The sequence below is a fragment of the Corapipo altera genome, unplaced genomic scaffold (genome assembly GCF_003945725.1).
Source record: "Corapipo altera isolate COAL_440 unplaced genomic scaffold, ASM394572v1 22, whole genome shotgun sequence".
Lineage (NCBI taxonomy): Eukaryota > Metazoa > Chordata > Aves > Passeriformes > Pipridae > Corapipo > Corapipo altera.
The window spans coordinates 1800044-1827259 of NW_020884886.1; the positions used below are offsets into that span (position 1 = coordinate 1800044).

The 27216-nt window shown below is 40.0% G+C and overlaps 1 protein-coding gene across 1 annotated transcript; it reads right to left on the reverse strand.

The window, feature by feature from the left end:
- Nucleotides 1-228: 228 nt before the first annotated feature.
- On the reverse strand, nt 229-26315 carry HTRA3 (HtrA serine peptidase 3). Its single transcript, XM_027642987.1, has 9 exons — nt 25598-26315; nt 16429-16528; nt 14436-14658; nt 13584-13778; nt 10959-10991; nt 10220-10334; nt 4147-4195; nt 2351-2446; nt 229-1204 (listed from the first exon to the last, which is right to left on the reverse strand). The coding sequence occupies exons 1-9, from the start codon at nt 26019-26021 to the stop codon at nt 1039-1041; spliced, it is 1401 nt and encodes a 466-aa protein (XP_027498788.1). The 5' UTR covers nt 26022-26315; the 3' UTR covers nt 229-1038.
- Between the last annotated feature and the right edge of the window lie 901 nt (nt 26316-27216).

A 27216-nucleotide genomic window follows, 5' to 3' on the forward strand; every position in this document is an offset into this window, starting at 1 on the left:
GCACAATTCATAAATATGGAAAAACGTGTAAATAAATGACTTGTGTGCAAAGCATTTCTAAACATAGTCTAAATAAGGGCAGCATAATTATATCACAGGATGCAAAGGGCTGTCACAACATCAGGACCCAATTTTCTGCGAGAAAATGTTCTCTTGGGAGAATCTATTCCAGTCAGACAGAAGAGACAGGAAAGACTGACTTTTTTAAAAAGAGGTTTGCACCAATAAAATATTTGTGTAAACTTTAATCTCCTTACAGTAGAAACATACACGGTCCAAGCCAAAAGTAGTGTAACAACTTTACAGTAAAGCTTACCAGTAAAATGCAAAAGTAGTTTGTATCAAATTCTTAAAAAACTGTGCACTTTCTCAAACTTAACTTTGTTCAGCACATCGTTTTGATTTATATATAAGGCATTAATTCTATAAGAATCATTTACTATATCCCAAAATCGCATGACCTAGGTGTAACACTCTATAACCTGATACCATTTTTGTTCCTTTCGATATTTACAGATTTAATCTACCTGCATTGACATGGAGCACAGAAGCACTAAGAACAAATACAGGCTTTGCCAATAATAGGTTCACATTGAAAAAGTTACATAGAAAAAAAATTAGCTCAATTATGCATTGCAATAGCTTGGGTCTGCTGCAGCCATGACTGTAGTTTTAGAATAATTTTCCCTTTCTTGTGCTTTCTCACTTCCAGTAGTATTTTGGTCTTTCAAAATGCAGAACTGAACCTGCTCTGAACCTGAAGGAACTGGAAGTGGGCCCCATTTCTACCAGCTACACAAAATTTGGTTTTCTCCTCCTCCCCAGAAGACAGTTCTTAAGTTTCTCTGAAATTTAAATCTTCTATAAAAGGCATCGCTTAAGTCATTCTAGCTACTATGTACAGAAATGGCTCAGGCAATTAAGTAAGTCCACCTTGTCATTAGTCAACAGGAAGTATAATTACTGTAGCTGTAAAGGAGGTATCTAGTGTTCCAGAATACGTGAGTTTAATTATGGTGAGAGCTTCCTCAATTCTATTTACATGACAACTTCAGGCTCAATGTTAAATAGCAAGTCATCATTTCCTCGTCGAACTTCAAGTAGTAGAGGTGATTCATTCATCACAGCCTCTTGCAGGTCACTGGAAGTCATCAAAGGACGCCCATTGACTTTCACAATAATATCTCCATCCTGGATCCCTCCTCTGCGAAGACAAGAAGAAAGAGACAGTAAGTATGTACTCCACACAGAGAAAAAGCACAAAAGCTATTTACCTCCTCTTCTGCTGACGTGATAAATTGTTACTTGTTTTTGTTTCCATTGAAGGGAAATCCTACCCTTTTGACTGCAAAAGAATAACGAGTAGTACTTGATAAATGCAAAATCGGGTTTGGGTTTTTTGATTGAGGATTTCCTTCTAAAACAGCAAAAACTATGAGTCTTAACTTTCTCTTTGACTTCCACAAAATTACAGCAAAGGAGAAACAGAAAATACTTTTATCCATGGTTGACTCACTTCATCCACTTACAAGATCATGCTTTTATGTCTCCAGTATTTATTTCAACCATTGGAAATTAAACTCCTCTCAAAACTTCAAGACAAGTAGAGTGCACCAGCTGAAGTACTCGCAAATTATTTCTCTCTTGCTGTTCAAATGTAATCCAGAATAGCTGCTTTCGTTACTTTTTAATAATTCCTAAAATAATTTTTGGATACATTTTATTTATTTTGCAACTGTTCTGTCAAATAGTCTCTTCCTAAGATGAAGTATTGTCGCTGATAACAGTTCTGACAGTCTTATGTGAATGTCATCCTGTCTCCTGTTTAAATTTTATCCAAATTTCTATTTATTAATATTCAGTATACCTTACAAAAATAAAATTTGTCCACTGTATTTGGGGTGCCTCAAGTTGCACGAGGGGAGGTTTAGATTGGATATTAGGAAATATTTCTTCACAGAAAGGGTTTTCAAGCACTGGAAGAGACTGAGCAGGGAAGTGCTTGAGTCACCACCCCTGGAGGTATTTAAAGAGGTGGAGATGTGGCATTAGGGACATGAGTGGTGGCCTTGACAGTGTTGCGTTAATGGTTGGACTTGATGATCTTAAGGGTCATTTCCAATCTAAACAATTCCATGATTTAAACAGCTCTGATATTGAAATATTTAATTTTGTAGATGTGAGTAGAATCTTAGTACAAATATTTTAAACCTAAAGGCACAATTTTTAATTGTTTAAATACAGATCAAGACTGGTATGAGAAATTGCTTAAATATAAATAGAAATATTACCTTATTCGTATCTATTTGGAGATATAAACATGGTGAAGAAAATAATGTGCTCTACATACCTATGGGAAGGTGAGTTTGGAACAACTTCATGTACATAAATTCCACTTCTGACATCAGGAAAATCAGCATTGTTGTGCTTCAGTTCTTCCACCAAGCTAAAAGAAGAAAACACCACTGATTACACCACACAAGAAGAAGCATTCAAAAATTTTTATTTATTTATTCTTAGATTTTTTGTGGTAAAAGAAGAAAGACTTAACAATTAACTGTTTGCCCCTTGTTCTGTGATGAAAACGTAGGGTATTTCAATTTGGATTTAAACAAGTTACATAGATTTTGCGAGAATCAAAATTACTTAATGGTCTCATACATCTTCTGCAACAACCTGATTTTGCTCTCTGTAGCAGTAGCACAAGGACAGGAGCACTCTCTGTCCTAGATGCTGTACAGGGACAAAAGATATTTCTGCCCAAAGAGTTAAGGCTGGTGATGGGGCAGAAGTTTGCTACCTATTTTGCTTTTTTTATTTTGCAAGTTGTTCCTAATTTGTCTTTATCTAGAACAATAGAACTTTTGATAATTTCAGCCAGCAGATAGATCAGAACTATGAAACTTTTCCAAGGAAACTTCAGTTTCCTCAAGTTTTCTTCAGGAATTGTTTGTGCATCCCTTTTTAATGAAAGAAGACAGGAACCAGCTGCAAAATAAAGGCTCTACAAACATCCCCTCATTTCAGAGTTGATGACATCATTTCAGGTCTGTGTACAGCGTGGGTTAAAACCCATTTCTAGAAACAAAAGGGTTTAGATCAAGGATGGATAACTCTGCTGTCTGCCACGAAAAACTGGGGTCCTGAAGATGGAAAGCAAACTAAAATGGCTGCAAAGATTCCTCTTCACTTGACTCTACTCAGGAAGCTAACAATTAAACGACGAAAGCAAACACACAAAGGGAAGTAGTCTTTTTCTGAAAAAAGGCCTGCAGACACCTTACATGGCTTCATAACATGCCAAAAAAGCCGTAAGATCTCACAGTGTTCACTTCACAATTACTCAAAGGAACATTCTGAGTTTCTTTCCCTGATGTTCATGCCATTACACTGATTCATTCCAGCTGAGGATCTGACCCTTCAGGGAAGATTGCAAGAGTGTAACCCGATAAACAAAAATGGCTTCACTACAAACCCAGCTGGAAATTGTCTTGTTTAATTTCATAGTCAACCGCCACACTGGAAATGTGCCTACTGCTGGGAAGGAACACCAGCATAAGAGCCCTCATTTGTTATCCCAGAATATATCTGGGTAATGGCAAGGCACAAAGCAACGTAAGAGACAAGAGACAGTAAAGAAGTGCAGGAGGGTGTCCATATTCCGGCTTTGTTAACATGGAGGCGTGGAGCTTTAGTTCAGCATTTTGACTGGAAAGAAAGTAGTTGCTAATGGTTAGGCACCAAATCTTACGTCACATGGCCTCCACTGATACAACTAAACCCAAACTAACCCCCCTGTCAGCTGATCTGTCATTGGCACTCACAGTCACCTGAAAGCAGTAGCTTGCTTAAATGTCACATAAAACCTGGTATAACTCCAGACCTCCTCCTCATGAGCCAAAATCTGTGTTCAGGCTCTTCCTAATTTCCCTCAGCTATGAACATGGCATCCACCACTATCAGTATTTACAGAATTTTCAAGTCTCAGAACTCAGATTTCACCAATATCATTAAAACATTTGCAGACTTCTAGAAACTAATGACCACTTCTGGATTCTCTGGAGATTTGTAATGAAAGCTGAATGAAGTTCTGAGCCACTACTGACCACATCTTGTATGCATGATCATACATTTTAAGATACTTACGCAGGTGTTATTGTCAGCATTCTGATGCCAATAAAACGTTTCTTCCCATCTGAAAGTAACACAGAGGATATATAAGAAATTTAGGCAAACACTGACAAAAATAACTACTCTGATGACCTAAAATATCTGAAAATTAAAACAGGATGTATGAGCTTAACAAAGCTAAACAAAATCATAAGCATCTACATTCAGGTTACTTTTTAAACTCTGGTTAGCCTTGGTGTACAGAATAACAATCCCTCTCCCTGGAAGTGAAGGCAAGAGAAAAGCTCTTTACACTCTGTGAGAATTTTTCGTTCAAGAAATTCCGGAAATTTCTGTGATCTGGTACCACATGTTTTCAGCAAATGGAAAATTTCATAACCTACCACCATTTAATCTGAAACTTGTCAAGACAATTTAATCATATGCTGTTCTCATTAAAATGTAGAAATGAGATTTAAAGAAATTTAAATTTCCACCTTTCTGAGACAGGACAACCAAAAGACTCACACTGATTGTAATGCAAATGGCTTGTTATTCTCACCCCAAAGAATGAAAAGCAAGTTAAAAAAACCCCAACACTTAGATCTTAGCCAAAATGATCACAAAAATGCTTGGAGGGCTGGAGCACCTCTGCTTTGAGGAATGGATGAAAGAGTTGGCACTGATCAGCCTGGAGAAGAGAAGGTTCCAGAGATACCTTAATGAGGCCTTCCAGTACTTAGAGGGACTTATATGAGATGGGGACAAACTTTTTAGCAGGGCCTGTTGTGACAGGATGAGGAATAATGATTTTAAATTAAAAGCAGGGAGACAGAGGCTAGATATAAGGAAGAAATTTTTTATGATGAGAGTGGTAAAACAATGGAACATGTTGCCCAGAGAAGTGGTACATGTTCCACCCTGGAAACATTCAGGGTCAGGCTGGATGGGGCTCTAAGCAACCTGATCTAGTGAAAGGTGTCACTGACCATTGCAGGGGGGTTGGACTAGATGACCTTTAAAAGTCCCTGCCAATACAAACTACTCTAAAATTAGCCAGGACTCTAATTTTAAATGGTGAAAATTCACTCCTTTAGGGAGAACACCACATTTCTGTAGTTGGCTTTTAGTAGTCATAATATTGCACAGCTGTCCTATGAAAAAAAATGCATTTTTTTACTTATGACTTCCTGAAATGAGTGCTCCAGTACTTAGTTACATCCGGTATGAAACAATATTTCCCCTTGTTCCAGCACAAGTGCTTCACAAGATCTTTGAGTTTCTCCAGGTTCTCATGCGAGGAAAAAGATGATGTACACGGACTCCTCTAACTCTTATTCTTTCCAAGAAAAATACTCCCAAGTAAAGGAACTAGTTCTGAATCTTATGCATGTCCAATATTCCCATCAGGGTCACTGAAAATGTTGACTACTAAACACTGGATTTACTACACTCTACACAGTCTTACATCTGTAACTGTCATCCCTGCTTTGCTCTGAAATGTTCTCTCTCCTTTCTATTTTGAAGTGAAACTATTAAGATCCAAATCAGCTATTGTGAGAGTGTCATGAAGTCCAATTACTCAGAATCGAAGTCTCAAGAGGGCCATGAACAAGCTCATACTGCTTCTCTAGTCTACATGGCATACATGTAAGCTTTCACTTTTTAAAAATATCCAAATGTGATAATTATCCCACCTGAAGATAATCCCCTGGCCCCTGCTATGTGGATAGTTAAATGATGACAATTAAATGTGCCCTTCAAAAGGCACATCAGTGACAGACTCTCTAATGACAGTTCTCTGCATTAAACAATTTGCTGTTGGTCATTGCCTCTGTTATACAGAAACACGCAGAAGCACAAAGGATACTCTGGGGGCTGAGACAGGAATGTTCCCGTGAAAGAAAAATGAAAAATGAAAGAAGGGACAAAAGAAATTCATTTGGAAGAAACAAACCAGCAAGAATGAAAAACCACAGCAGAAATGCTGCTGAGTCAAAGGGAATTATTTCCCCAGTGCCTAATGATACATGTAAACATAAGGCTTTAGGGAAAAAAATAAATCTAGTAACTAAAGACTTCAAAACTAAAAGTTTCATTCTATCTTCATCTTTGTGGTATTATTTCACCCCTGTTCATGTGTTAAAATTCAAAAAGGCCTTCTGCCCTCTCTCTGCAGTAAGCTTACCACACTGCAAATAGCAGTTGTACAAAGTAAAACTAACATCTGTGAGCTATGAGTTACTTTAGCAGCAATCATGAGGCAGAATGAAAAATAATTAGAAGAACAGGAATAAAGTGAGGTTTTACAACTGATGTACTAAGTACATCACAAGTGTGCAGTCCCAGCAGTAGTTAAAAGAAGGTTTGTATGTTGGAAAAATCAGGTTGAGCAAATGCAAAACCATTGTGGCTTAAAGTTGGAGCAGAGCACAGCAGAGAGAGATACTCAAATCTCATTTAATTTTGTAAACACCAGGCCAGATTAAATACCAGTTCCAAAGTTAAAAAGTCAATCAAATCAACCTCAACCACTAGTTTAAACTTAAATCTGTTTTGTGTTAATAGAATGTCACAAGCAGCTAACCCCAAGTATCTAGAGCTGGTTCACTGTTTACAGAGATTTGTTCCACAGTATGGAAAACATTTGTTCTACTGTTAAACTTTATTTATTGATCTTGTAACAGTAGAGATACAAACCTGACAGATAAACACCAGCTGAAGGCAAGAGTGTTTATGGCTTATAAACCATGGCAAAAAGAACTGATAAATCCAAACTAAAGGGTCATCTACTCAAACTCTTATGGGCAAGAGCAACTCTCTGCAGTTGATTTCAGTGGCGCCAAGATTTCACCAAGATTTATAAGTGAAGAAATGGATCCTGTACTTTTTATTCAAGTGGCAGGTAAAACTCCTGTTTCTCTGCTATTTACTTTTGCACTTGAAGCTCATCTTGCAGATTGCATGAGCAGTCCTGAAAGCATGTATGATATTCCACTGCCAAACAGAAACCGAGGACAGCTCAAGTCTATAATGTGAACTGTGTGCAGTATGCCTTTTATAAGAACTGTACAGCTGAATTTAATCAGTAGTCTGAATCTATACTCAGCAAGCTTCCTAAGCAGCCCCTGTGATTATTGGTAATAATTATCAGTAATAATCATCCAAATACACAGATAAGCATATAGCTCAATCACAACTAACACAGTGTCCTGAGGATGTAAATGAGGATTCACAGAAACGATTTGTTGGATGTAGTCAATACAGAACTCCCCCATTTCTCCTTGCCCATCTGAAACAAGGTTTATTCTTTTTCTGTAAACATAATATAAGAGGCCAGGCTGACCTCTTAGGCTGAATTTTCTCTTTAATATTTTGTCAAGTTGCTAACTTATTCTCTTCCATCCTAAAGGATACAAGTTTAAACACTTTCTAGTTTTACTGTTTTGCTCAAGTCTAAACTACGAATAGATGATAGAGCCAAAACTGAAAGTAAGAAATTTTTACAAGATACTAAAAAAAGACACTGGAGTAAAAGAATCAGCCAATGCTTAAGGATAAATTACTTCCAGAGGTAAAGACAGAGTACACAGCTGGTTACAACTGAGATATAGATGGACACACTTCATGCACTAGTTTAGAAATTCCTAACTATGAAAGGAGGATAAACTTAAAATTAGTACAGGTTTTCAGACCAACAGACAAAATCTCTGTTGCAGTGCGGTAAATCTTCGGTAGAAAATACATTAGGTATTATTATGTATTACGGATGCATTAGGTAATATCAAATTTTTAGATAACAACAGTCAGGGCAAATATTTCATTCAAATGCCATCCTCTCCTTTTCTTCCTCTCTGCTTCTGTACTTTAGTAGATCAGATATTTACAGAAATGTACAACAGATGGGACTTTAAAGAATTTAGTTATATTTTATATAAAACTGATAGTTATCTGATCTCCAGAGTAAATCTGGAAAGAGGGGTATCCTAAAGGAATTTTATCATCTTCAGGCAATATGGTATTAAGAGTAATATGGTAATATCCTTAAGCTTCTTCCTATGACTTAACTGTACCATAAGGGAAGATTCCAGTGAAACTACTGCAATATAACTGGAGCAAAACAAGACATAATAAAAAAAATCCCAAAAATTCTTCTTCATAAATTCATTATGCCAAGAAATAACAAATATACAATAAACCTGAAAATTATTAGTAAAGGCCTAAAAATTACAAACCAGGGCTCAAATACATGGTGAAAATATCTCTATGCATCAAGAGATGCATCGATTTTAAATGACTTCTAAACAGCTGTTCTACCTGTAGCCTAAAGGTACAAGAGGTAATTCAGAGAAGCAAAGTAAATAAATAAATAAATAAATAAATACGAAAACAAAAAACCAACCAAACAAACAAACTAAAAACAAAACCAAAAAAAACCAAAACCCAAAACCCACCACATTAAAATTGCAGTGACAATCACACCGACACTAAGAGAAAGTGTGAATCCTTTTGATTAGGTGATAATGTGAATGCTTAAAAAAACCTAAAAATCTGTACGTTACAATCACAATATAAACTTGAATATTCCACAGTGTTTTTTTCTTGGGGTTCCATAGGCAAAGTTATCTCCGGGCCCTTAGCTGGGCTCAGCAGGCACATCATTTTCCAGAGGCAAAGGTGCCTGAAGGAGCAAGGTGATTGATTTCAGTGGTATCTCTAACCTTCACTGACTTTCCAGCCCATTACCAGGAAACCACTAGTAGATGGTGGGCTTTCTGCTCAAGGCTTGTGTTTGTGCCTCTAAGGCCATTCCTGCAGGATGAGCCACTGCTCCTCCCTGGTTTGGGATGAGAAGTTTGGTTCTGAATGGTAACCACTAATGGTACAGACCTGTTTGTTTCAAAAGCCAACAATCAGTTAGTAAACTGGGTGAATAAACAGGCCTTTTGACTTGTTGGCCAAAAACAAATTATGTCAGCTAATTTGAAATATACTTTTCAGCACATAATTAACAACTTCTTTCATCTACACCTCCCATAACTCCCCTCAAATCAACAGTGAAAATAACATAATTTATGGAATTAAGCAAAACACAGATGAGGAGACTCATCAGAATTGTGATGGTCTCATATATACAAGGAGATGTATAACTTTAAAACCTCTAACTAAGGGAAGTTTCTGAAATAACAGAATTTGAAAGAACACAGAGGACAATGGTGTGGGGAAACAACCCTGGCATCAGGAACTGGATGAACTCAGGAGAAGACAAGATTAATAGCAAAAAGATTCAAGAGAAGAAGCAGCAGCCAACACTCATGATAAAAGATGAGTAGTAGGGTGTGGAGAGATAAATTGGCAAGCAAAAGAGCAAGCAAGATTTGGCCTGCATGCAGCATTATTAGATCAGCTTCAGCTGTGCAGCATTTACTATGACACCTAGAACAGGGTGACAGATACAATGCAGGCACATAAAAAAAGTCCCAAGTACTGCAGTTGTCAGTTGCCAGTATATTTAGATTTATATGCTCTTTGGTGCAGAGGCCATTCTTTTTTTTCCTGTTTCTCTCCCATCTTCCCATGTATTTCTTCACAAATTAGTACACAGCCCTTCTTGCACCAGGGTCTGAGAGTCTATCATAATAATAGTACTGACATAGATGACCATGTTAAAATAAAGATCAGGTTCTACTGACAAGACATACACTACACTCCATCTGCGGACAGGTGTTTATAAAGGTTTTCACCTTATTCTCCACAGTACACCTTAATCTCCTTTTTCCTTGGACAATAAATAAAAGAAGACTCCTTCACCAAGTCATCATCTGTTCTCAAAATCATTTGAGACAGTGATGACTCATCTGTGTCCCCACTATCCTCAGAGGCCCTATTTCCCAGATTTCTAAAGATACTGTCTGCTCCTTGGGTGTTTGAGTAATAAAATATCTCTCCCACCTCTGTGAAATTGTTTTCTATTTCCAAGTCTGTGGTGCTTTATACTGTAAAATGATGCTGGTCCTTTCAGTAATAGGACCCCAGAACCCTGTCTTCTGGCACTTCACCAGGATCAGGATGATAATTGGAAGACGACGTTGTTTCTTGCAGACTTTACCTTTACTTTGCTTGTCTTGTGACTCTGTGAGAAACTGAGTGATACGGTCTGAAGGAATAGCAAAAGAAATTCCAGCTGTGACCTTCAAAGTGTTAATCCCAATAACTTCACCATCCTGTTGAGAGACAACACCCAATTAATTTGCTCTTAAGTGACAGGGTTCAGCTCACTGCCTAGCATTTCACATTAAAAGCTTGCATAAGAAATTTTGGAGTGTTGTAATCACTCCAGAAATAAACATTACTTGTAAGGGAGGATCTGGGCTCTGATTCATTATCCATTTTGCATTTAACTGGGATGGCCAGAGAGATTACAGTACAGTTTGTTCATCCAAGGACCACTCAGCAAGAGTGCTCTCTACTACCACTACAGCCACAGTTCACTGACCTGCAAAACCAGGGCTGGTTTAAAGGCATCTATTTTAAAATAGTTGTGCAGGTTAGGTCTCATCTTTGTTGTGCATCCCAGGTTCCACAGTGTGAATGAGCATAACTGCTCATACCACGTCCCATATTCCTCACTGCTATGTAAGATTTCGTCTGCTCTATGGGGAAATGTTTTCCTATGGTGTATGAACTGAGATCTAATTTGCACAGTTTGCACTGGCTTCATTAGCTTGAACAAATGGAAGCTGGTGTGACCTACGAATCTCTCCAAAAGAACATTCTCCCACTTATTTCAAACTAGCTTGAAACTAAACAAACCAACCGACAAACAAAACCAATTCACATGGACTTACCAGGTTAACTAGAGGTCCTCCAGAGTTTCCATACTGTAAAAATGACATAAGGGAACAATAAATTAGTGCTTCACTATAGGAAATGCAATTCTAATTTCCAACAGTATTTTGTTTGTAGGTAAATTAAAGAGAGGAGGTCATTTCTTAGGCAGCACTGATGGACACAGTATTGATCACAGAAGATTACAAGTAGGTTTTACCCCACCCATTCCTCAGCTCTTATCATTAGAATTATTTTCATTTCATAAACAGGCCTTGAGTTAGGATCTACAACTTACCACTCCAAGTAGTTAGACCATAAGTTTAAGAAGAGTTATTAAATAGCTAAAAACTAGTATTTTGATTCTTCTGAAGACTGTCAGAACAAGGTTTTGAAATAATTAATTGTTATTTAAAGTTATACTTCAGTGAGATGCTCATACAGTTTTATTCATCACTTTGGTTTGTAACCCTGACAGTCTCTCACTCTCCACTGGAGAAGAATGCAGTTTTTTCATACTTAATCACAGCATATTGTTATGAGGTAGCTAGTACAAAAGGATTGATTTAGTAACCACAGATATGCAACCCTCTCTAGGGACGGCATGTAGCAGCTCTGAGCAGCCCAAAATTGCCTAATACCTAATGGCTTTCAAAGGAAACATGCAACAGGACCACAGGAAATGAGCTGGGGAAGTTGCTTGTCCATCTTCGTTGGCTCAACAAGTTTGTTTTTGAGTGAGGCCAGAGTTTTCAAGCAGGTTTGCTGAACAGCCAAGAGCAGCAACTTACCAGTCAAAAGAAACAAAAGCTAAGTGATGCATGACAGTAATGTGAGACACAAACTGTTTATGCTTAGATAGCACTGCACAAATCTTATAGATTCTCAGGAAAATAAAGCAGACAAAGTTTATAAAATAGCTTCGAATTTCAAATTTAAACAAACAGATTGGTTCCTTATATAGTACCTCTCCACTTGATTTTTATGTCTGAATGACACAAAGGAACCAAGAAAATGAATTTCGGCCTTCCTCAGCACATCATTGTTCATTCACTTGTCTTCTGCTTGAAGGATGTGATAATGAAAGAACAGCACATGCAATATAGCTCCATCTAGGAACATATGGCCCTGTTTTCTCCTGCCCCATGTTCCTGCTGTCCCAGCATTTCTCAGAAGGCAGCTGCATGTACATTCCTGCAGCAAAGTCTTGGCTGAGCCACAGGAATGCTCTGAATAGACCAGCTCTGAAACTCCTCCCATTCTCAAGAGAAAACCAGTGTATTAGCTAAGCACAAAGCATCCTTATGCCAGGGACCATCTTCATATTTTGTGGTCTCAGATGGCAAAGCAACTCAAGTATATTGCCATTATCCTCACCTCCTCTGCTATCACACTCTTCCTTTGGTCTAGTGTTATCTGACACGCTTTGCTATCCTTGACTAAACCTGCTCATTAGCTTTGGAGGGCACTGACTACCTAACTATACACACCAGGAAGGAGTCTGAGCTTGAAAAATGTGTATAAGCAAGAAGTCAAGAATTCCACGTTCTAATTCTGTCTCTGTCTCTCAATTCAGTGTGTGTTCCCAAGTTACCCATCTTGCCTAAGTTTTCCTAGTCTCCTTAAATAACTGAAGAGAGTAATTCTAATTAAATGTCTGAAGAGGTTCAGTTCCTGGATCATACAACGCTTTTTGAAAAAGTTCACTTTTATGTCATATCTTAGCACAAAAAAATAATTACACTCTTTTATCCCCCTATACAATTTCTCTCAAGTCTGTGACAATAACCATTTGTGAAGCACTTTGTAATGTAAAATGTTGTGTTACGATATGTCAAATTTGACATTGAGTCCAACAAATAAATCTTGAAAATATTTTCCTTTCAATGTATAACAGATTTAAACTATAACATTTCAAGCTATTTTCTACTCCAGATATGCATGCAGTGCTCTTCTCAGAATCAGCACAAGTTAAATACACACCCAAGGACTTCACTTAAGCTCTCTGGATCCCTCCAGGTTGCTCTGAAGGGTCATTATTTTCATGTATTTTTATATGACATGCAGTGCTAGGACACTTAGTTCCAAACTGTATCTCAGTCTTTATGTTACTTCACATCTGGATTCTTACTTGGAGTAGGTGATGTGCAGAGGGAAAAGAGGAATAACAATAAAAAAACCCCAGCCCTTTAATTAAGTTCTTACCTGGTTGTCCTGTCACTAAATTGAAGCAGATAGTATCAATTTGATTACTCCATCTGGTTCTAATGTATGGAGATGAAAGAAACTTTGGCTCTGTTCTACAGCTTGCTTTGGCCAGAGCAACTCAGCAAGCAGAGAGAGAAGTGTATTGATTTACTGCTGGTTGATACAACCATGTGATACTGCACAAGATCTACAGAATGAGAAGGGTCTGTCCTATGCAATATCTCAACAGACAACCTCACAGAGGGTAGCTTTATTCGTCATACCTTTCACAGCACATCTTATAGACACTGCATAGTCACTTATAAAATAAGAGTCTATCACTGATTTTAAACAAAGCTGCTTTTATTTAGTGGATTCATTTTTCAAAGCAGGCATTTCCATACTGAATTGGTGGGGAAGGACTGTAAAGGGAAACTCATCACATGCCTAGTACTTACATTAATAATAGCATCTGTCTGAATGTAATCCATGTCTGAGTCCCGCAGGCCGAGTTCTTTGCCATCTCGCTGAGCAGTGCTGACAATACCTGTTGTCACAGTGTTCTGTAAGGCAAATGGACTTCCAATTGCCACCACAAATTCTCCTGGTCTCAGGTCAGCAGACTGTCCCAGTAACAATACTGGTAGTTTTTTCTTAAATGAAAGAAAGAAATATGCATTAGTTTATACTTGAAAATAACCTGATTGGGAAGATTAAAAACTAGCAACAAGTTAGCAACATACACTTTCCATTATATTAATGAAAGAGCCACTCACTATCATATACCCAAAGCACATGCCAGGAGTGTTGCTGTTTTAAAGTGTCTTCAGAAACAAACAGTTAGCAGTAGTTCCTTGCAATTTCACCCAGGAAAAAAAAGCCACCAAGATTCTGAAAGAGATTTCCCCATTTTTCAGCAGATTGTTCCCTCCTCCTCCTAAAAACAGCATACAAAACAGCTGTTGATCAGCCTGCCACTCTCTCTACACTATGCACCACCCTGCAGTCCTTGCATATTGGCACAAAGGTAGAATTAGCCAAAATAGCCTGGGTCTTCAGGTAAAGATAGCAGAATTTTGCCACATATGAAATGAGCTGCATTTTTTTTTTATTTAGTTTTTAGCAGTTTCTAGCAGAGAAGACAAAGTAATTTAATTTTAAGATATGAAAAATTTCCAAGCCTGGAAATTGTTTCCCACAGATATGTTTCCAGGCAATCCCTAAACATATATTCCAGCCAATTGCTCTGTACTAAACAAAACTGAAATAGAGTTGCCAAATGAAGTCATTCATCTCTTTATGCCACTCACCTTAGGATGAATCTTTATTGTTGCAATGTCAGATTTCTTGTCAATGTCTTTGATGGTTGCTTCATAGGTATCTCCATCCTGTAGCTGCACTTTCAGTTGTTGTCTCCCTGATATTGCATTGGTGCTTGACACCACGTGGGCATTGGTCACAATTAAACCAGAATCAGACATAATAAACCCAGATCCACTGGAAAGTGGGACATTTCGACCAAAAAGAGGGTGCCTGTACAAAAAGCAAGTAATTGTATGTCATAAGGGAAACACAAGAGAAGATTGCATTAGATGTCATTTACCACCTTTCACCCTGAGAAATAACAAAGCATTTGATGGTGAATTTTACAACCCTTACTAAAATTAAATTAAAAAAAAAATTACAAAAAAAAGGATCCTCTACTGAAAATTGTGACTTCTTTTAGTCAGTCGGGGATATAGGAACTGAGGTTTACAGAAAACCAGCAGGGTTCTTTTCCTTTGGTTTCCAATTCTGTCTATAGGCTTCCTTACACAGAGGCTAGGTGACCAAAAAAAAAAAAAAAAGAAGCAGGAGCCCATCTGATCCCAGTAGTAGTTGTTTTTATACGAGAAGAAAACAATGACAGGAAATAATCGGTCTGACAAATGGACTGATCCTCTACTGGGAAAAGGGAAGAGGAAGAAGGAACCTTGCAGCTGGACAGAGGCATAAAAGAAGAAGTGAGGTCTAAGAGGATCATGAAGCCCAAGCATAGACTGGCAGGAAAAAGCAAACCAAAAGGAAAATTATTTTGGAGGACAAAAGGACTAGAAATGTGAAAGAAAGAAATGAAAAAGACTAGCAATGGGTAGAACCTGATGGGAAACAACATGTCCTGCAACACAGACAGTTAAAAAACTTTATAAACTGTCTGAAGTACTATGACTTTTCTCTCTGAACAGCTGCAGTAATGACCTTAGATTTGATGGTGGAACAGAAAGTGCCTGGGTAGAAAATGAGAAAAAGGTCCACAAATTCTTCTTTCTTCCAAGATGTGGTCCATATTAGGATATTGTTGGAAAGTTGTGGCCTGTTCAGCAGTAAAGAATCGGAGCCAATCCCAGGAAGACGTATCACAATTAGTGCCCAGGATTAGTGCTAGACAAACATCTACTTATAGGGAAAGCAAAAACAATCTTAACTACATAGGAAAAGGTCTTAAACATCTACAGCTGTAACATTGTCTCAAAAGACCAGTCACCATGTGCATGAAGCTATGTCTCCGAAAACATGATTTTCTTGATTTTGCATATTAAAAAAAGTCTATAAAAATTCTCCAACAAATTCATAGGCCTATGTCAAGTCAGAGTACTCCAGGTAGAAAGACATTCAGATAATGGAGTACATGTAATATTTGCAGTAATTTGTTCTGACAGCAGGTTGTTTTTAGCACTCTCATTTAAACCTGCCTCCTAGGTTGTTTTGAGCACTCAATGTTGAACTTGCCACCTCAGCTCCAGCTTCAGTACACTGAATATTGGTATGTTCTAGTCAGCAAATTTAGCACTTTTTTCCCCATCAGAAGTAATTTCTGTATTTAGATAGGTTACATCTGGTCAACATTCTACCTCTTAGTGCTCTCCCTGCCAAAATAAAATCACCTCTCATTAAAAGCAGTATAAGCAACAAAGAGCTATGTTTTTCCAGCTTACCTTCTGGATTATTTTTTTTTTATTTAAACTGAGATGATAATGTAACAAGCAACACATGGTAGTGAAGGCTGAAGAGACCTTCAATGATGAAAGAATTATTTCAGGGCAGACAGTATGTAAAGTACTGTAAAGACTGTAAACCCAATAAAATCTACTGCACAGGAACAAAACACACAAATGTGTGGTTCTCTGGATAAATGAGCCTGCTGTAATGTTTCAGAGTATTTTGTAAATATCACAAATTCAAAAGGAAAATTACTACACTGAAAAAACTTTGTAGACCTTTGTTAAACAATGGAACTGAAACAAAAAGAATGGAAAGTGTTACCTGAGGAAAAGTTCGATGTGAACAACTGCAGGTGCAATCTTTTCCACCACATCTGCTATGAAGTTGAATTTGTATCTTGGGCTGTTGGACTGTAGGTGACCTATACTAGCAGAAAGAATTGGATATGTTAATAAGACAATACCTTTTTTTAGCAAGGAGGAGAGATAAACCTGTCTTGAATTGGTCAGTTTCTCCTACTACAAGTTTCCAAACAGGTATTGGAAAAGGAATCAAAGTCATTAGGATTGTTCAAAACTTATCTAGCATTTTGCTTGGTCCTGAGAAAATTAAACATCAGCATAACAGCTATAAATTCTTAACTTAGCTATAAGTTCTTTGACTTTTCTTAAAGTCTACAAGCCCTATCTCAAGCATTTTTCTCAGGACAACTACTAACTACTGACCAAAACATACAGGATTGTAGTATAGGTAAGGTTGGAAAGGAGCTTAGGAGGTCTCTAGTTCTACCTCCTGCTCAAAGCTGTGTCAGCTACAAAGGCAAACCAGGCTACTCAAGGGCTCTGTCCAGCTAGGATTTGCAAAATTCTGCCAAGGATGGAAACTCCAGAAACTCTAGGAAACTTGTCCCACTGCTTCACTGTCCCCTGTGACGTAATTTCTTATAGTTAGTCTGAACCTCTCTTGTTGAGACTCATGTTTCAACTGGTGCCCATTGTTTCTCATCCTCTTACTATGCATCCCTGTAAAGGGCCTGGCTTCATCTTCCTCGTTACCTCATGAGTACAGGGAGGCTGCTGTTAGGTCATTCTTGAGCTTTCTCTTCTCCAGGCTGAACAAGCAAAGTACACTCAGCTTTTTCTCACAGGAGATATGTCCAGTCCCCCCAGCCATCCTCATGACCTTCTCCTGAACTCCATTTTGTCAATGCCTTTCTTATATTGAGGGATCCAAAACTGGATGCAGTATTCTATATGTGGTCTAACAAGTGCTGAGTAATACAGCTGCAGCATTTGGGAGCCACATTTAAAACCCAAGTTCTAATTTTGTTGAAGTAGACACATTAGAAACCTGCTGTAAATCACCACCTTTGCCCCTAAAAAGTTTTGCAAATTCACATTTAAGCTGCCCCATGCAGCTGGGCCTAGCAATAGATTACTAAAAGTTTTTACAAAAGCCAGTGTGGTACTACATTAAGCAGCACTACACAAAGCATTTATAAATAGTGAATATAATTGTGTGGAATGAAGATCTTACAGAGGAGAAAAAAGCCCACAATATCCTGGCTTCTAATATCTAAACCTCCTGGATTCTAACATCACAACATCCTAAAGTAATACTACTCCTTGTGCTAGAATGTCCTACTTTCTGCAATCCCTAATACACAGGGACATATCACCACATATGTTAAACATATGACAGGGGACATATTACCACACTCAAATAGCAGTCTTTCATGTTTACAGTCTGATGCTTTAAAATTAAATATAGGGTCTAAGGAACAGTGTAAACAAGTTGTAACCAGGTACAGCAATAACATTTGACTTTTTCAAATCTTGTACAACAGCACATGTTTATCCCAGGAGATACACTTTCTGCCATTTAGTCAGGAAAAAGAGGCTCCAAATTCTCATTTCTAAATATTATCAATTCTTTGGAAGTGATGCTTTGCACTATCATGATTTACTCTAAGTTCAACTCACGCTGAAGGATGAATTTACTCCACAGTAGCTCTTGCATACGAAGTCAAGACCTGGTCTTAAAGATTTGAGATTTGCCTACTTCTAGGTCACATAACATAGCAATGAGTCCAGACACAGATTCTGTCTTAAGAAAGTATATACTTTTCTTTCATCAGTTGCCCCTTTAGCCAAGTCTTTAAAAGGAAAGCAGGTAGGAGGCATCAAACAGAAAGTAAAGATACACAGAAAGGAGAGAAATGTTTGAGTTCTCATGCATTTTCACAGTCTGTGTAATTTTAATTCTCTGATCGTTCTGAGCAATCCTTATCTACAGGTGCTTTATGACCATTAAACCTTGTAACTTGTAAATTATTTGGGACAAATATAAAGATTACAGCACAAAGGAGTCTAATCTATTGACAAAAAAGATGTGTCACTGGTCTATTCTATTATTTGAATTAATTTATTAGATAGGGAGTGACAGAGAACTGTTATAGTTCCTACAGTCTCTCAGGAAGCTTTCACTGGAAAGTGTCAGAGGACCTTTGAAGTCAGTTAAGTGCAAGGCCTTACATTACCACAGTAAGCAAAAGACCTAAAGCAAAGACAGGAACTTAATGAATGGACCCAGCACTGGTACAAAAGAAAAAGGATTGAAGAAACCAGGTCAAGACAATTGGGTATTTCTTCACAGAAGTCTGTGAGTCCTTTTTCCTGTTACTGGGTATGGGATTTACTTCTGAAGGGAAAGAAACTATGCTTACATTTAGCAAGCTAAATTTATATGATACAGAATAAACAAAAGGAACAGCTTGGCAAGACTAGATTCAGCCCATTATTTTTATGTACATTCTCATGCATTCTGAAAAATCCCTCTAACTAACTGAATATGCTTGTTTTAGGACTTAGTTTAAAAGAGACATTGCAAACAGGAATCACAGAGGACAGTCAAATGTAAGCACAATATACTGTTATTTATTTTGCTTACTAGGCCACTGAAGATTTATCTTACCTTCAGTTCACAAGCAGCTTGCCTGATTATGCAGTATATCCTTTGAAGTCTACTAACATGACTTTGAACACTTGCATATACAACAAGTGGTCCCTGACAGGATATAACATTACCATCACATTTTTCTTAGTAGACATGACCATGCATCAATGAAAGACAGTTGGATAGACCCTCAGCTGATAAACTAGCATGGAACTGGGGGGAAAACAATGATGAATGCAGGCTTTCAGTTGGTGTAAATCAGCATAGCTCTATGTGAGTCAGGGCAACTAAATCCCTTTGCATCTGCTGAGTGCTGAACTGTTCTGCCCATGCCAAATTGTTACAGCACTGCACATGGCCAAAAGCAGAGGAAGATGCCTGCCAAAGAACTCAGTTTTGCATCACTCCTGACTAGCCACCAGGTAAACATCGTGGGTGGCAGTGGCTTTCCAAGTAGGATTTGGGGGAGGCAGAGAGAAAGCGTCTGAAAGATGCAGTGGATAAACGTAAGCATGGAAAGAGATGAAGGAAATAAAATGCAGCATACAGAGAAGAGACTGTAAAACTGAAACAAAGTTTGTCTTCTTTTCATACCATAGTGGAAATATTTCTCAGTCTGAGCAGAAGTCCAGAACCTCCCTGCTCTGGTCAGAAGACAAGAATACTCAAACTTGAAAATAAATCCAAACCTGCACTATATAATAAAGAGAAACCCGAAACAAAGGAGGATCAAGAATTAACAGAGACTCAAACTTTGTATGAAAGATGTGGCTGAAGATCTACTGGTCTGATTAGAGATGAACTGTTCTCACTGTTTTCTAGTGGGGATCAAATACTGGTGAAAACTGACTTACAAAGTTGAGATGCCTTCATGGAAACTGATCTTTCTTGAATCAATTTGTGCAAGCTGGAAGGGATCAGAACCTTTAAACACATTATATGATGTGCCAGGACCTCAAACTATGGACTTGGAAGACGTAACTGCAAACTCACATTTACTCTCACATATGCAGCCCTATTTAAGGGAACTGAAGTGTTGGTTATTATTAATAGCATTTTAATGCATAATTATTACACTGACGGTTTTAATCAGAAGTTCTCAATACACTTCAAAAGGGAGGAATTGCAGCCTGAGGAACAGAAGGAAGCAACATACAACACTGTATAAGGTCACCCTGAATACAAGTGTTACAACTGTAGTACTAGAATTAGTAGTAGCAGAATCTATCCTTTAATTTGCATTAGCTGGTAGACACTAGCTGCTGCTACTGTTCTTACTAAAATATAAAATTAAATATGTATCTCCCTACATACACATTCCTGCTGCCTTTGTGAAGCCCCACACAGCTCTTGGATCTCTGCTGGGTTGATCATGTAACAGCTCTGAGTTCACAGCACCTTTGCAGATTTTGACCAATTTACCCCCTGAAATTTGCCGTGTAGTTTTTCAAAGGTCTCTCAACAACATGCATTGTTTCCAATGGTATTACTGAATGTTCAAAATCATCTCAAACTAATCACAGCTAATTTGTCTCGGCAAGAAGACATAATTTAATCCAATTAACCATCTGTTGTATAACCAAGATATCAAAGGTGCTGCAACCAGGTCATACTTGAAACAAAACCAAATTTATACTGTATGAGTCTTTAGCTGTCTACGGATTTCTTAGTCAAAAGAACTAGATTTCCCCAAAAATCAAACAGATTTTCAGCTTACTTGAACTTTGATCCTATCATTTCAATTAAGCTATTAGATCTTCAGGTCTCCAGCTCCTCTCACAAAACACTCAAAATCCAGATTTTGATGTAAGTGCATAAAGAAGAGCTAAAGATTTTCAGCCTATTTTGTAAAGAGTGATCTTACATTTCCAGTTCTGTGGGCTCCAACTACACTGGATTTGCATGGCTAAGCTCAAGTGCCTGTCACGTAGGAGTATCCTTATTATTACCTTAAGATTTTTCCTGGATAGTGACGTTATCTACAGGCTATGAGTTCATTCAATAGTGTTTTATTTACTTTACTTATCGAGACAATAGACCCACTCCAATCTCATTAACACTGCTGTAAAACCAGGAACAACTCCAACAAATCTGTAGTTAACCTAGTATGAAAAGAGCTGGAAAAAAATTTCAGCAGAAATAATCATCATAATCCCACTGAAGACAATAAACCCGGACCAATTTACATTTGCAAAAGACTGAACATTTCTGAATATCTGCCAACTTAGTCTCTGTAGAATTACATCAAATCACATTCACTGCTTTCTTAAAGACAATACATTGTATTACAATCCACAATTTTATATTCATTAAGAATTTGTGAGCCTGGGAAACTCATTCTTTTAAGGCTATTTCCCCATCCCCCTTTTAAAACCAGCTTCAGAAAAGATCTGTGCATTCAGCAAAATTATTATGTCTAAGGGTGGAGTGCAACCTGGCAGATCTGATCACCAGGGATAAACACTGTCCCTACTGTGCTTTCATGGAAAGAAATGAAAGACAAATAAAAGATTATAATGTCTCTGCTTAAAAAACAGAAACATCTGCTGGAAACATAGGTTCATGGGCAGCTTTTCTGATGAATTCAGCATTAAGATCAAGTTGCATAGCTGTGCACTGACCATAAAGCCTTGGTGAGTTTAATGCCACATTATGGTTCAGGCAACTTGTTTATACAATGGATGTCTACCGTGCACAGATGAAAACAATCTGGTGAACCAACACCAAAGTGGCTTTCTCGTGCAATGCAGCAATCCCAAGGGCCAGACAGAGACAGACTGGCACAAGCCTTCCAGCATAGACACCTCACTAACTTTACATGCTTGTTATTCCTCCTTCCCAAGTGAATCTCAAAGAGATGCAACGAGAACCTCCCTCTCCCATTAGCTATCCTATACAAAGCAGTGAAGTTCTATACTCTGAATTATACACCAAACACGGTGCAATATTCATCCTCACCTGCAGGAACTCAAACTAAACAGACATAATGAAAACAAACAGCACAGGAATGCGACTAAAGTTTGGTTTTCCAGTTAATATCTTGCAGAGCATTTCCCTAAATACAGCTGCAGGCAGCTGCAAGGCTTTGATGACAATAACACCAGTAGAGGACTTCAATATCTCTTACTGGACCAACTTCTTAAAAATGCAAGTAATTGTACACTAAGTTATTCCTCTCTATCTTCAAGGTTATGTATGGGTACACTCCAAACACCCCATGCACAACCATGTGCAATGACTCCACTTATCCATTAACTGTATTTCAAACATTTCTCTTAAGAAATTGAACTTTTAGGATCGTATCTTGCAAAGATTTGACTGACATGGGTGAGGCTTCACATCATGACCACTTTCTGAGAGTGACTTCAGTTTAACAGTGCAGAGGACAGAAACCAGCAAATGATCAGTATCAAATCCAGCCTCAAAGGTTTTCTAATCAATCTCTCAGTTTCCTTGTTCCACTGACAAAATAGCACTCAAAAAAAAAATTTTTTTGCTTCCTCATCTTAGGTAAGAAAATACAAATTTTTTGACATTTAAACTCTCTTCACAGAAACTATTAGCAAAATAACATTGCAGGGAATTCTTAACTGTACTAAGAAAGTTGTACTGAAAGATCAAGAGCAGCCCTTTGTGCAAAAAACTGAGTCTGACATAAATTGATCTTAGATTGCAAGTGACCAAGTGAATTCTTTGAGTGAAGAGTTTGACACTTTAATAGACCAATACGTGTCATTGTTAAACTTGCTCCCCTAAGAAACAGGGCTCTGTATGAACGAGTCTTTGATTAGAGGTTGTCCTCCATAAATATTTAGTGTTGAAGCAGGGAAAAAATCCCCAGTATTTGTAGCATGGAGTTTAACTTCGCTCTGAAGTTCCGCAGGCTGTTCCTACCAGCATCTCTGAGAAGCCCCTGGGTCTGTTCATAAGATGAACTGCGTGAGTAAGAGTTTTCAGGGCACAGGCATGTTGAAGAACACCAACTATGGAGCTCCTGTACCTTCACGCAGTATGTACCTCCTTTAGTTCATTGTATGCAGAACTTGGAATTTGGCATTGTGTTCTTCAAGCTAATCCAGGACTTCAACAACGAAAAAGCCATTTTAAATGTCAATTTTGGAATTATCACTCAATCACCCTGAGCACCTCTTTCCTCCCTTCCTTCCTGCATCCTTTACTACTCATTTTTAATGCATCCTTGTTCACCAGACTCCTGTCACTAGGAAACCACAGCTAAGCTTCTCAGTCACTCTTGGCTCATCCCAGCCAGATTCCAACTAAGCATCAACACAAGCAACTGGAAAAAGGACAGGAGTAAACACTTCAGAAGCTACTCCTCAGGGTCAGTGCATGTTCTAAAAAGGGCCTAAGTCATACTGATGGAGGCTTCCATTATCCAAAATTGTTTTAGTATATGGATGGTTAAGTAAAACTGGCTTTACTTCATAACTAGCTTATCCCTTCAAACTGAGTCATCTGAGGCCAGATTTCTCTCAAGAACAGGGAAAAGAGAGAAATTGACAGCAATTTTAAACTGTCAACTTTCTTCCAAGCCTCTCATTACAGCCATTGCATGTTATTGTTTTTTTTTTTTAAATACCATAATTGAGTTCTATTCCTGGCTCAACCACCAACTCAGTCTGACCTTGGGCAAGACACTCAGTTTCTTTGAGCTTCAGTTTGTGCAGCTGTAGAACTGAATAAAAAAAATTAAAATTTAACAGAGAACCAGATGCTTCATCTAAGCTGAGGGTTTCTGGGACAAAAAATAAAGCCAAAATAAAGTGAACACTAAAATAGTTGCTTGAAAAAAAAACATGCTACCTCTGCCTCACGGCTCCAAATTCCTAAGCCTATTAACAGTAGATACAAGAGGATTCCTTAAAGAAAGTGTCATATGTAGCAAATGCCAAGGACTCAGTAAGCCCTCAGATGCAGGCTAGCTCACTCATTTTGGTTAAACATTCTGATTATTTCACATGGATCAGTTCCAGCCAAATTTTAGGAGTACTAAAGCTAATGGATTCCTATGCGAAAAGGAACAGGTAAAACCCAATTTATAACTACAAAATACTAGAGGGACTGATCATTGCAGCTGCAGGCTGGCATTTGGGGCAATTCTTGGCTCTGGCAAGATACTCCTAAAGCAACTCCAGGAATACCCCCTGTTTGAACTGGTTTACCTTCTCTCAAGAGCAGGATGTATGAAAGGTCCCCTGTTCACAGAAAGGCTACAACAGTAGCCCTATTCCCTCTGATCCCTCACAGTAATTTTGGCCAGTTTGCCTTGAATAAACAGGATGGTTAGTAGTTCACCAGACATAAGTGAAACACTAATGCACGTTTTAGAACTCCATTATGCACAAGACTTGTCTTTCCAGGAACTCTATGAGAAAGGTAGCAATAGCAAACCCTTAAAAATAACATATCAATAAGTACATGGAAAGACTCTGGGAGCATTAACACCTCCATAAAGAGACACATTTTAATGCTAGAAAGAAATTACTAACTTAAATGATTACTAAACTTTCCAAAGTTAAATCATCAAGCCTGAAGTTGCCATAGTATCTCACAGTATTCAAGCAAAGGCCTCAGTACTTTACTACAAACAGAAGACCATGTGATATCCTGTCAATATTTTTATATTGTAAAAGAGGTTCTGAGGCATTTTTTCCCCACTTAAGACTCTACAAGACTATAAAACCTTTCTATGAAGAACATAAACCAGGTGACACACTATTGTTTAGGTGGTTTATATACTACTCGGTGCTTTTCCTGTCCTGATTGGTTTTTAGAGGCATTTTCTGCCTAGTGATGTCTGTCAGGTGAATCTGATTAACACGCCCACCACCAGGGTGATTGAGTGATAATTCCAAAATTGACATTTAAGGATGGCCCAGGAGCACAGGTGCTCCTGGGTCTCCACTCCGTTTGTGCAGGCCGTGCTGCTGTGGGTCTGCTGTACAGCCTTCAGGGGCCATGCCACCCAACACCTCAGCTGTCACCACCAACACGATGCACAAAGCTGACACCAGCAGGATGAGAACAAGCTTGTACTGCTGCCCTGCCAGCAAGTTCTGTCCTGAGAAGGGGAGACGGCTGAGGATGTGGGCGCTGTGCTACCCTGGCAGCTGAACACCCTCCACCCCTCAGGCTCCTGTGCTGTCAAGTGTGTTCACCTCTTCTCACAGGTGCACTGCAGCAGCAACCTGCACATCACCAAGACATCCACAGCCATGCTACCGAGGAGAAACCTTCCAAACCCAGCCCGAGCCCACGCTGAGGACTGAGGAGAAGGACTTTGTTCAGAAAGGACCTGAGCACCCATTCCGCACACCACAGCTCGCTGGTGTCATTGGCAGCTGGGTGTGGTGCCACGTCCTTGGAGCTTCTTGCGGTCCCTAGAGCGGTCCCTAGAGCCACCCAGTCTTCCCAGGCCACTGAAAATCACGATTTTTCTTACCCTGGAAGCCAGCTCTCCCCCGCGCCGCCCAGCCACCCACCCAGCCCACGACAGGTCCCACCATGCTCCTACCCGATTCACAGGCTCCCTTCTGGACCTGGGCGACGGCGGGCAGCCCGTGCTGCAGCGCCTTGCGGCTCACGGCCTTCAGGTGGCAGATGTTGTCGTAGGTCCGGCCGTCGCTGCCGCACACCTGGGCGCTAAGCTTGCACTGGCACACGCCCTTGGCGAAGCGCTTGCCCATGGGGTAGCGGCAGTCGAGGCTGTCCCCGCACGGCGGGTCCTCCTTGCGGCCGCAGGAGTCCCCCTCGCCCGCGGCGCAGATGAGGCAGCAGCCGCAGCGGTCGGGGACGTACCCGCTGGGGCAGCTGGGGCTGGGGCACTTGGACACATCGCAGCGGGCCGGGCACTTGGCGCGGGCGGCCGGGAGCTCCGCGGCGTGCGGGCCGGCGCTGAGGGACAGCAGGAGCAGCGGGCTCAGCAGCGACACCCGCATCCTCGGCGGGGACAGCGGCGGCGAAGCACGGGGTGCGAGCCCGCCCGGCCCCGGGGCAGGAGGCGGGAAGGTGCGATGGCGGCGCGGCGAGGGAAGGGGCGGTCGGGCTTTGTGCACCCGCGGGCGGGACAGTGTCTTCTGCCCCGGGCAGCGCTTCTGCGGGCGGAGCGGGGAAGGAGCAGCGGGCGCAGGGCAGGAGGCGGGAGCACAGAGCCGGTCCGTGCGAAGCTCCCCGGGACTAGCTCGCAGGGCTGAGGCGCCGGGCCATGACCAGCTGCCGGTGAGCGCCGTCCCCAGGCGGCCGCGGGGCTCAGTGAGGGCAGCAGCGGGCAGGACCGCCGGCTTTTATTTGGGACGGGCCCGCGGCCACCGCCTCCAGCGGCTCCAGCCGGAGCGGGAGCTCCGCGGCGGGGAGGGCGGACAGGCTCCACCCCGGGCGGGACGGAAGGACAGACGGACGGGAGGGCTCGGTCCCCTGGGCTGGGTGCTGCGGGGCAGAGCCGCCCTTCTGCACCGTAAATCACCGCTGCGAGCGGGGAGAGCCCCAGGATGAGTTGGGCTGTGGACATCCATTGGAACGCCAGCAGCTGTGGGTGCCCGACGTGGGCTAAACAAATGCAAATAGATACATGTGAGAAAATATACATGAAGACAGCGGTTGAGACCTCGGGGAGCACAGGGGCAGAAAGCCGGCAGCCGCTTTGCCTTCCTCCACGCTTTGCCTTCAACGTCAGCGGTAATAAAGACATTTGTGGCCACTCGAGGTTCAGCCTCTATTGTAACACTAAACACACCGGCACTTGGACATGAATCCCTCTTTGCAGGTAACAAGCAGGTCTCTGAACCAAAGACACAAGGAGCTGAACACAGTCCTTGTAGCCACTTGTTCCTATGTGGCATCATGGCACATAGTACGGGACACTTTCCGACAGCCAAAGGGAATCTACTGGCCACCCCACCGTCATTTAATTCAACAAAAGATTTGGCAGCTTCTCTACAATAGTGGTTGTAATTATTACCAAAGCCTTAATGTTCGAGGTTTGGGAGAGTTTTTTAATCTATTATTAATCACAAAGTATTCAGTAAGACTGTCAGGTGGAACAGCATCTGGTGAGCTCTCTTAACTAGTCACACACACCGTCTGCATACATGCAGAGTAATCCTTGCCCATGTGTACCATCTTTATCAACAGAAC